The 12,551-nt window shown below is 40.2% G+C and overlaps 1 protein-coding gene across 1 annotated transcript in view; it reads left to right on the top strand.

Moving 5' to 3' along the window:
- Nucleotides 1–11,662, top strand: part of LOC124134861 — a 45,620-nt gene extending 33,958 nt beyond the window's left edge. The window contains exon 2 of the mRNA XM_046499935.2: nt 9,028–11,662. Coding sequence (XP_046355891.1) covers nt 9,028–9,800 — 773 coding nt within the window. The 3' untranslated portion in view covers nt 9,801–11,662. The remainder of the gene's footprint in view (nt 1–9,027) is intronic.
- The last annotated feature ends 889 nt before the right edge of the window (nt 11,663–12,551 follow it).

Below are 12,551 nucleotides of genomic sequence, written 5' to 3'. Positions count from 1 at the left end.
ATTCAACATGATGTGTGTATATGTTTTCAACAAAACACCGTCTAAAGAACACAACCCCAGGCTTGTCTGTTTGAAGAGGGAAGTGCAGATAACGTCAATCTCTCTCGCCTTCATGTAGTTCTTCGTGGCGTGAGAACATTGTAACACTAGTTTGTTCCTTTTCATTCTGTGTTCAACAATTGTCCTGGTTTGGTGCTTCAGATATCAAAGAAGTCGGGGTTTTTTTATTGAAAATTCATATTTTGCTTTTGTGATATACTCGCGGCAGCTCCGCCAATGCAATGCATTTCATTGGGTTTAAACACAGGCAAGTGGATATCGCTATTGACAAGGACAAGTTATTTACAATAGAAGCTGCAAATCAACAGACTCTTAATAATGACGTTGTTTGTTTAAATCTCCACATTCTAAGTAATGTTTCGATCCTAGCGTATTTCTGAAGTAAAACTAACAAGAAAGTCAATATTACAACCCAACCCCAACCCTCCCCCTCTCAATTTCCCTCCCTTAATCTGAGTATATATCAATTATGGATACATATGACTATAAAGAGATAAAAATATAAGATGGAAGTACGTCGTACTTAGCAGAGATTTCTTATGGTCATGGAAAAGGTTTTATTGCTTTTATCTAAAACCGGATTCTCATAACGGATTTGCTTGACATTTTGCAGTCTCAGAATAAGAATCAAGATCCATTCTGTCAAACCATTTGAATTTTCAACTTTGTACACCACTATCCCACATGACAAACGTAAGGAAAAACTTAATTCCTTGATCCATGGGACATTTGTTCCAAGACGTTGTTACCACCGTATCTATATTCAGGGATTCAGGACAAGTTGTCAAAAATGAAGGCAAATGTCTTCTGAAATTTAGTGAGAAAACAATACAGTAAACTACGGTTATAACGAACTCAAAGGGACTACAAATTTTAGTTCGTTATAACCGTAATTCGTTATAAGCATATGTACAGCTTAACTACAGCATATAGTCGGGACTAAAAAGTTAGTTCGTTATATCCATTAGTTCGTTATAAGCGTGTTCGTTATAACCGTAGTTTACTGTATGTGAAGTACTGGACCTCCTCATTGATAACATCTATGTAAAATTTGGGGTTAAGACATTTAAGCCAGAATAGGCATCCACATGGCCACCAATTGTGCTCCCCTTCTTGTGGATCTGTTTCTTAATGCATATGAATCGGAATTTCTGCTCGGATTGGCAAAGTGAAAACAAGGTGATTTGGCCAAGAAGTTTAACCCAAGCTTCAGGATTATCGATTATCTGATATCATTCAGTAACCATCAAATAGCCTATTCCCCTTTCCCTGATTCAACCACCTGAACTACAAATAAAGGGGACCAGTGAGACCGCCTTGTGTTAAGATATATGCATAAGGACAAAACACTATCCACGAGACTATAATATAATGACTAGACGGATGACTTCAACTTTCCAGTAGTCAACTTAAGCTTTCTCTTCATGTCGAGCAATATTCCAGCAGCTCCAGCCTTTGGTGTTTACATTCACAACCTTTGAGATACAATCGAGCATGCTCTTTATACCAAGATTTCAATGATCGTTAAAAGTTGTTTGATCAAGGTTACAACATTGGAGGCGGTAGTAAAGCTTTTAAATTTTTTTTTATGGTAGACATGTGGGTGACGTTTGAAACACGGGTGAAACACGCTTCTATGACCAGCATAGGTTGCTAGGGGCCAATTCTAACACGGAAACCCCACGGGGATTTTATCACTGTAAAGTCATGACATTGAAATACAAGTAAACTAACAGGTTCGGGTGGTCAGGCAGGCTGCTTTGGGTGAGTTATGTCATCGTATCCCAATTGCGTAGATTGATGCTCATGATGCCAATCACTGGATTGTCCGATCCAGACTCGAGTATTTGCAGACCGCCGTCATATAGCTGGAATATTGCTGAGTGCAGCGTTAAACAACACTAAACATACAAACAAAATATATTATGGAATAAAAAAGGGGCATACCAGTGTCTTCCCGGTGTACTTCCGTAATATGTGAAGTTGTTTATAAGAAGCGTCGTATCTTACTTGGCTCACAAAACTATAAGATTTTTTATATGGAAATTAGAAGATTGCACAAATTGGTCTACCGCTGTGCATTTTGTCATGAATGACGTCATTCAGATGTGGAAATTGCCAGTCAAATCTCTAGCTCCGGAATGTGCAGACGTCTCATGTAGTCCGCATCATATTATCAATGCAGGATGTATCCCTGCGCGCGGAACAAAATGTGCAGAGGAAAAATTAAATCCGTTTCATGTTCTTACATTTTATATTCTGTTGATGGAAGGAAAGTATATATTCGTGGTCTGTTTACTTTTCACTGCAAAATAAAATTTTCTGATGATCCCAGCGACATATTGAAGGCGTCATTGCAGACGTTAGCAGTTGCCAGACTAGATATTGACGGATGAGTGTCGATGGAGTTGGGAGGGTTGACTGATGTGGTGTCCGACATCACTTACGGTGCAGAGTGCCCTATGTCTGGTGACGTCATCCACTTTAACAAAATTGTCTTCCTAACTTTGCTTCCGACCAAGTGTGTTTACTCTTGTTTACAATTTGTTTTACATCAAAAGGACGGTTATTACCAATTTGCCACCATGTTAGATCTCCTCTTGATCTGTGTATAACACGTGTGAGGAGAAGAGGGAGATACTATAGAAGAGAAGTAACCCTTTATTCTCAGCATTATCATCTCGATATAAGTAGTTGGGTTTAAGGTTTAGCGGGCGTGCGTGTGTGTGTGTGTGTGTGTGTGTGTGTGTGTGTGTGTGTGTGTGTGTGTGTGTGCACGCGCGCTTGCGCTAGTCCGTACACATGCCGGTTTTATAGTGCTAGCCAACTGAGATACCATGTCGCAGTTTAACATGAATACGATTCAGATTCGACCAGTCCTGGTTTGATCCCCTCAAAGCCGAGCTTCAGGCACAGTAACAACAAGTACCATCTTCTAACGTTTCTCGGTATGAAGCGACCGGAGATCGAACCCCCGACCTTCCGCTTTCCGGGCAGACGCTCCGTCCACTAGACCACGGAGGCGGTCTCGATATAAGTAAAGGTGTGCGCAAAATTTGACAGCCATCCACATTCTACCACAAGTTATTACCTACGCTGTCCTTGGCAACAGTCATTGGCATAATCCATTTACCACTTCATCTGCGCAGTAATGGTTGCTCACTGGCGTAAGGCGTAGCATTTCGCCCTGCAGAGTTGCGCCCCTTTGTCTCGCCAGGATTCCTGCTGGGTACAAACCTCAGACCCGTGCAAATGGTAATCGTCTGTGTGGGCGTTCTCTGAAAGTGTTGCAAGAGACGCTAAGCTGACGTCACTTACTAATTCAACTTCTAGCTGATGTTGACAACTGCAGCTATCATTTTTATTTTGTGTACATAATGATAAACTTTGAAAATGTATGACTCACTCCATCGGCGTGCTTTAGAATTGACAGTATCGCCAGGTTGAGTTGATTGGAATGAACGAGAAGAAATGGTTGAAGTCTTGTCTTGTATGTCTTCTAGACATGTTAGATACAAAGCCAGATTGAAGACGCTATATTTAACTCGTGTGGGATTGTACAGCTAAATGGTTCCGTCGAACAAACGCGTTAAGGTCGATTGCAGTTATACAACGGCAGAAGACGGCATTTAATCAAGTTCGTCTGCTACAGGTTTCTACAAATGGTGTCATATGCCTCTGTCGTGGTTCCAGTAGCATGAAACTAACAATGAGACTATTGATCCCAATTAACTAAGGCTGTGAGAAGCTTTCACTAAAATGGCCACACTGCCTACTTGGTTAATCGTTGGAAATATTAATTTGTTGCCAGACTCATCTCTGTTTCTCAACCACAGAGATCAAGAATAATGTTCCCTTTGTCTAACAGTTTAACAGTTGGTCAATACTGCATTAGAGACGTATGAGGTGTCATGGTCACGTGACAATTACCATACGTGTCCTATATTTTAGGAGTTGTAAGGAATATATTACCGAACTAGTTTCACGCCGATTTTAGCAATATTCCAGTAATATCACGGTAGGGGGCACCAGAAATGGACTCCACACATTGTACCCATGTGGGGAATCGAACCGGGTCTTTGACGTGACGAGCTGACCAAGGTGTGTGTCAAATGAACGCTACCAACTGGCGAACTGACCGCTATGTGAATGAAATTATCACTATATTTACTATTGCGTTTTATTATTGGCTGTCCATAGATTATAGGTAGACTTCAACCTATTCCCCTATTGTATAGGGGATTATCACGTCTGAGTGATTTCTACATACAGTAAACTACGGTTATAACGAACTCAAAGGGGCCACTAATTTTAGTTCGTTTTAACCGTAGTTCGTTATAAGCATATATACAGGATATACACCGCAAATGCCCGGGGGATAACAGTACGTTATACCCATCAGTTCGTTATAAGCGTGTTCGTTATAAACGTAGTTTAGTGTTTGAACAAAACGACTGGCAAAGTGGGAAGACCCACCCCACCCCACCCCACCCAACGCCACCCTCCACACACCCTCCAAACCAAGGCGAAAAAACTCCCTGTAGTAACACGCCCACCACTGCTGTCATAACTAATACGGTTGTTCCACACATTTTGAACATATTAGAAACATATTTAGTCCATATTTATTTGTTATGTTATGTGGCCATTTCTTCTCATTTACCTGACGTACCCAAAAAGGCACAGGGTAATTATTTCGTATAACCTCTGATTTTCCCAAATGTAACGCAGAATTGAGTCGTTTCATCTAAATGAACCTGACATTCCGCCCAGCACCGTGCTATTTGCTTACTAATGATTCTAGAAGGCCAACATCGAAGGGCTTACAAGCTATTTTCCCCCACGTCTTATTACATGTGATTTTCCCATCAACTAGTTGTATCACTGTGTTTGCACAATGAAGACTTCAGACTGGCTAACTATTATCGGCTAATGCTTCTCTTGTGCGCGGAACAAATGGACGAATCAGTCATTATTGAAAAGGTTAGGGGAACAGTATCACATGGCTACTGAATATCAGACTAAATATCCTTTTGATTCTCTTTTCTTGTGAACTATAAAACTAAAAGGCACATTTTGTTGGTTTTGATTTTATATCATTTGTAATTTAACACAAAACATTAATAATATTGATAATGTAAAAACAATATCATTTTGTCATCAATCAGAGTTTATAGCCATGGTGGCGCATGTTATAAGGCCTTTGGGACACATCACGTGTGTTGTTTGTTGGTTTGTTTAACGCCGCACTCAGCAATTGTCTAGCTATATGGCAGCGGTCTGTAAATAACCGAGTCTTGGCCCGACAATCTAGTGATTGATATCATGAGCATCGATCTATGCAATTTGGATACAATGACATGTTTCAACCATGTCAGCAATCGATCTCGTTAGTCGCCTCTTACGACAAGCACAGTCGCATCGTATGACCAGCATGGGTTGCTGGAGACCTGTTCTACCAACGGGTCAGATTACCACTTACCAAAGCTGTTTCATGAAAGTCTTGACTCAATACCCCGCCCACTCCATGATCAATGTTTAGTAAAATGAGAGTCTAACTGTACACAAGGCTTGGGTTTCAACTTCAATAAATCGAATTCCCTACCCTCAAGGATCAAATCATTGTGACATACTAGAAAATGTACGTAGATACCCTTAAAGCGATGACGTTTAAATATCGAGTGTCTCTTAAAACAGTATCCTTATTTCGTTATGTTATACGGCTTGGGGCCTCCGTCGACAAGTTACTTCTATGAACCACATGTCATGGAGCTATTGGTATTTGACGAGACGGCACTCCATTAAGGTCAGTAACGTAGACCAGCGATGTTGTATCGATGAGTGAAGTACGGAAGGAATCAAACTAAAACGTGCATATTGTTCGATATCATACCCGTTTTTAGATATGGCAAACTGCATACCACACATAGAGACCTACACGTGCACTCTAACCGTGACCCTTCATTCAGAATATTGGTCATAACCTCCTTGAGGTATCATACATTGATTTACAGAAAGAAGTTCCATGAACCAATCATAGAAAGTATACACATTCCAACCAAAACCTATCATGTATTATTCTGGTTAGAATTTAGAATTAAGCCCCAGAAAGCCTGTGTCAAGTGGTAGAGGGTCCGCGTCGATCCCCGGCCGCGTCATACCAAAAGACGTTAAAAGATGGTACTTGTTGTTACCCTGCCTGGTGCCCGGCATTAAGTGGCTAAACAGGACTGGTTGGCTCGGAGTCAGTATACTGTGTCTGAGTGGGGTATTCATGTTAAACTGCGGCATGGTATCTCAGTGAGCTGGCACTATAAATCGGCATCAGTCCGGACTAGTACAAGCAGCCACACACACACACACACCCGTGCATGCACGTCGCTATATAAGTGCAATAATCTTGGACGCGAAGTTAAACCCCATTTCACCTCACCTACAATGTTGTCGACTAACATTGGAGTCGACTAATTGGATCTGGTGGTCGGGCTCTCTGTTCTGGCTGATTGTGTGTCATCGTGCCCCAACGGCGTGGATCGTTAGCTTTGAGTCACTGGTTTGATTCTTTACAGGCTAACGTCATATAGCCGAGAGATGCTGACTGCTGTTGTCTCACTAGTGGTGCCGCATCCTTGGGCGACTTTTGATCATCACCAGTGTAATTATCAGAGGTTGACATCCCGTACTGACCACAGTCACATTTTGAAGGGCAACAGTGCTTGTGGACAGCGTAGTCTTAATTTTGGCGAACACGTTCCATGATTGAATTGTTCTACGAAATAAGCAGCCCTCTGGCTTTAAAGTCCATATTACACTGTTACCTCTTGGTGGAGGGACATAAGACACAAGTCACTGATTTACACTTCATCCGCATTACGATGAGGGTTAACGCCATCCTTTCATCACCATATCTGACTGAAGGTGGGGCATGATCTTGTATTTACGACCTTCGACGTCCGTGCTTTCCGTACAACTGTCACCTCCATCTTCTCCTGATCCTTTAATCTGACAAACCACATCAAAGTAACTAATTTCATTCATTAGCATGTTGTGCGCGAATCTTCCCACAAGCGAATTATGGCTGTGGGGATATTCATCCAATGCCTTATTTCAAACAGGTTCCCAAAGAAGATACCTCGACCTCACGTAATTCTGTCTCCAGCTAACTATTACGTCATTGGGGTAAAATTTATAACTCAATTATTTCTACGAGAGCCATGAAGATGGTTCATACCTGGCTCTAACGCTGTGGTAATTAAACAGACTGCATTCTGGTATTTCTACGATGTTAAGACGCTCAGGAACGCGGCCACCAGCCGCGCGGTTTCTTTAATCCTATATAAAAGTTTGTTAACCTTTAAATGTCGTCAAACCGCTGTTTGCATGCACGCCATCAACAGTGAACGTGGACGTCTGTTACTGCTAAGTAGGTTATCAATACAGTGGTTACATCCTGTTGTATTTATGTAAACACAGACATCAAAACAACGTTGTCAAGCATTTATTTAAAAAACATATTACCTTAATTCACTCTTATACCATGAATTAAAATATATTTCTTTTCAGGATTCTTATTTGTTAACACTAAACATAAACACAACCGCATAATTAATAATAAATTGACAAAATTAGTTATATTAATTGTTCATTTATTTTATGCTCGTTTTATCTTCTTTTATGATGAATTGATCTCATATTTGTGCACTCCTTAAGCATATTCCTGTGGCACGGGATACTGTTTCACCGACCCCTTCCTTTAATACAAGGCTTGTTCCGTGCACATCATCTCCACCAACACTGCACTAGGTGGCACATGCCTAGTTCACAATTAAATAAGCAACATTTTCAAAGCACTCATTTTGCGTGAGATAATAAACGAGGGATTTGAAAGTGATTCCTTTCAGGTACTGAAATTTCCATCAATAATACGATTGATGAAGTGACAACCATGGAATTGCTGTCTAAATATGAAATATATATACAAATAAAAGAGCCAAAATCCATGTTTAGTGTAAAGTGCTACCATGTTAGTGATAAAACATCAACGCTAGAGAATAACCTCTAAACAGATTCCACTGAACGAAAAGTGCAAAATATCGGTGAACATTGCGAATATAATCAACTGAAATTGCAAATAAAATCTCCTTTAAACATAAATGTTTAGACAGAAAATCTAACCATAAATTATACCAGTCTATAAAGTCGACGGTCCAATACTGTGTTACCGGGTATAACTATGTAACGACGGTGATGACATTTGGCCCGGTTGATCAATACGACGAGAGACAGATGGATCATAAGAGCGGGCAATCAGTGCTACTATATGACGAACTGCAAGGGGAAATAAATGTGCTGAGGCATAATTGGTAACCTGACACTGATTGTTATGGGTTTTCTCTGTGGTGACTAAAGTTTGTCATACTGGATTGTTCCTTGGCTTAACCCGGACCGTTCAGTTTTCGTTGCTCGTCATTGGATACGGAAGGGTCTGAATCTTTCTAGGCTGTGTTTGTCATTTCTCCTTAGTACATTGCAGCGATGGTGTGTAACTCGTGGATTCCCATTTAATTAGAATGAAGTAATTTACCATGTGGATATAACACGCCAAGGCCAGAGAATAACCAGTCTCGATTATCCGACGAAACAGATTCCATTCGGCGTTAAAGGCAAAATAGCGGTGCAAATTATATGAATGGATAGCTGTTAATCGGTGAAGACACAATTGTTCGCACGAACCAACTAGCTTCCGTAACATTTTTAATCATTATGTGTTATGTTTATTTTTTAACAAATGTCGTTGTTTCACCCAAAAATAATGAACAGCCGAATTAACGCTCGTACTGTTATCGCATATTTTGTTATGTTTCAAAGCTACATTTTAATGTCTGCTTAGCTGTAGTATTGTGAGTAGAGGTAACAAGAACAATGTTACAGTTTTACTGATTTTTAATTATTCTCATTCTATTTCAGTGCATGCCCTGAACAAGATAGAAGAGCTCCGAGGCCCCTCCGTAGATTCCTATGACAAGCTAATTGCCTGGCTTGCAGAGATGGCAGAGAATGATAATGTGGAGCTCGACACATCAGTGTTTGTCAAACATTTGAGTCGAGTGTGTGATGGGTCCAAACCAAATAAGAAAGGTCAACCATTCCGTCAGAACTCAGCGTCATGCGAATCCCACACAAGCCACGCAAGTTCGGGATCCCAACGTTACAATAGGTCCACGCGGTCTGTGGATGACAATCTGGACCCAAGGTACATTCTTAGGCAGGCACTGAACAGTCGGCAAGGAACGTTTGCGAGTAGTGACGATTATGAGGAGTCTGAAGATGTGAGGAATGCATCAATGGAGAGTCTGTACAGTGGTTCAGACAGGGACAGTGAGCTAGAGAGTATAGCCACATGTGATTCTAGTATAAGGAGTGGAAAGCATCCCAAATATTACGACTTCAAGAAATTTGTGGGACCAAGTGGGCGATATGCCTACAGCTCCAGTTTAGGAGATCTGGACAGACTGGACAAACAGCCACCGAGTTTGAACCTTGTGCTCAATGCCCGACGGAAAAGCGTCAGCCTCCTCGACTTATCTCCCCCTGATCGAGATTGCTTTGACTTTGAAGAACGCCAGGCACCTTCTCCTCCACCCGTTACTCACAAAGATGACAGCTTCCTGGACGACAAACTGCTCGATGGCAACATCGCAGACATCTTGTTTTCAGTGGAGGCTCTATGGGGCAAGTGAGGATCTACCGGCTCCATTTGTTGGTTTCAGCTTTTGTTGAGCGGTTTCTGCTTCACTGGTCACGTGCCACGGTTTCTGTCCTGCAATGGAGTGATTGGTGGTTTGCACTTGATACTGTGGGAATTTGTTCCTGCACACACCACGCTTTGCACGTGCAATTTCTACACAAGATGCACTTCCGGTACAAGGTGAAGGACACACTTCAACGTTTCTCTAAATGTAAGACCTTTGTCAAATAATTTCATGGACATAGTGCATTGTCGAGATCTGTTATTGGTGCTGCACAATGCAATTTGAGCTAGGTGAACAATCTCGACAAAACGCACAGATTAGCGTTGAACCGGAAACGAGGTGAGCAATATAGAGTCGGGTGGCAAGAAAAGAGTCCGCCATGTTGAAAAAGTGTCTAGTCGTTTGTGGATACAACACTACAGTCCCCAAGTGGGAAACGTTGTATGGGATAGCCAGAGATGCTTGAGTGCTCTGGCCCCCTAAAAGATACAAAACACATCGATATATCACATGTCATACTCAATCTTTGATATATTACAGTATATCTATCTTTATTGTGTTGTTTTGTTTCCTTGTTTCATAATCAAGTTGAAACCATTGGCATAGGCATATAATCATAATATTTTTTGTCTTTGAATTGAAATTGAAATAACACTTCTGTAGTTTTTTTCATAACGGTGAATATACGGCAAAACTCCTCCAGAACCATAAATATAGACTCCTTTGCGTTTATCTTTTCATAAAAATTAATATAAATCCTAGTTTAACTACATAAAATTTGTTAAACAATTACGATTTCTCATAATCGTCGAAAGCGTTTTGTCGTTGATATTTACCCGGACAGTTACCCGCACTTTACAGAACATAGCATACACTACAAAAATGTGTACTATATATTGAATATGAGCAAAAATCGACTTTATGCAAATATTTTTATGTTCTATATAGACATATGTTTCTTCTAGCTAGTACTGTGAAGATGTTAAATGTCTGTGAGTAGGTATCATTACGTGTTTCTATAAAAGACAAGGGTTTTACCTGAACTTCATGGCGTCCTTTTTACCACTGCACACAACTTGAATTGTCTAAAGACAGTTATAGATGTATTGTTAACATGCAGTGTCCTCACGTAGACAGTTGGGTACATGAACACATATCTACATGTAGGTTTTTTTCTCAGTTGACAACTGATAGTTTTGGTAGTATTTCTATGTAGTATGGACAGCATAGAATTGTTACGGTGCGATACAATCAATGTTTTTGAAGTATTTTAAGGAATAGTCGAGTCAGTGCAGAGACTTTGTTCCAGAAAGGTACACCAGGTGAGGTGTTGGTGATTAGTATTTCTAAAGTGAATATTTCTCATTCTTTCTAAATAACTGTATTTCAGAATTAACCCTTTATGTTTCTCCTTGTTGTCGATTTCTAAACAGTGAAGTAATTTACATGCTGCAGTGTCAAAGCGTCTGAAGTTCATCTGTTTTTGAAGAAAACTCTATCAAAAATTGTTTGAGTTCATACATAATCATACTGGCTGTATTATTAACACTTGTATATCCATTAGGATATATTTGTTTCCAATAATTTATGTCAAAGTGACTTCTTGATGTTTCACTGTTATTAAAACAAAATGCTATTGATATCGAGAAAGAAACATTCTAAAATAATCTGAAGAGGAAACATCAATATTAAAAACATCTTCCTGGGCCAAGGGATTGGACTGATTGTAAAAGTCCAGTTTCCACCCTTGCCGAACTAGGCTGTAATTTCTGGGCTCGATCGTAGCGCCACCAGTGGCTATTACGAATTATGTCCCTTCTATGTCGCTCCTATTGGCCAATCAGATTTCACCTCCCATACCACTTGCATTTGATTCAAACAAATTGGCTGCGCCCTGTCAAGACGATCTGAACGATAATCAAGATCTGTACTATAATAAAACGTGTCTTACTAGTGCATCAGATCACCAAATATTTGGAAAATATCTGTTGACGTTAAGTTGACGGTACACATGCTATGCAAATCCTGCAATCGACCGAAATCCGCTCGACAGTTTACAAATGTTGATTTCGCTACGTGATTTAGATTGGACTATGCATGGGCTCGTTAGTCCAGCCAAAATATAACTCCATAATTACAGCCTAGTTCGGCAAGGGTTGAAACTGGACTTTTATAGTCTGTTACCTCCTTGCCTCGGGAAGATGTATTTTAAAAAATTGGATCGGAATGTCCAAACTACATTTTGTATCTTATCAAAATATTTCAGTCAAACAAATGTGTCTGAATATTTGAAGACTTCGGGGTGATCAGGGTATCAAACTTGGGATTATCCTGTTCAATGTTAAGGAACTTTTATGGTCTACCGTAATTCTTCAGGATCCGAACTTTCCTTTTAAGTGTGAAGGCCTGTTCACAACAGAATTGTGAAATATGAAATTTTATCTTTTATAAGAAATACTTCTTTTCTCATCTTCACTAGAATACATGTTGTAGCATTGTACTTGTTTAATAAACCATCAGAGATATTCACAACATAATACTGACTTTGGTTCTGTTTTATTTACAAGACGATTTCCCCTGTTTGTTATTTTGTACTGTGGATAAAACTCACAGATTCATCCGAGCCTTTCATCAGTGTTTGGGGAAACAGGATAAAATGGGTATGTATTGGAACAGCTAAAATAGTAGCTTCAAACCTCAATCATGATTACCATCAGATTACAGCGGAGAGTTCCGCGG

Source organism: Haliotis rufescens, unplaced genomic scaffold (assembly GCF_023055435.1).
Source record: "Haliotis rufescens isolate VD_foot unplaced genomic scaffold, xgHalRufe1.0.p SCAF_3, whole genome shotgun sequence".
Classification (NCBI taxonomy): domain Eukaryota; kingdom Metazoa; phylum Mollusca; class Gastropoda; order Lepetellida; family Haliotidae; genus Haliotis; species Haliotis rufescens.
The sequence above is the reverse complement of the archived record's forward strand: the minus strand, read 5'-3'. Positions and strand labels throughout refer to the sequence as shown.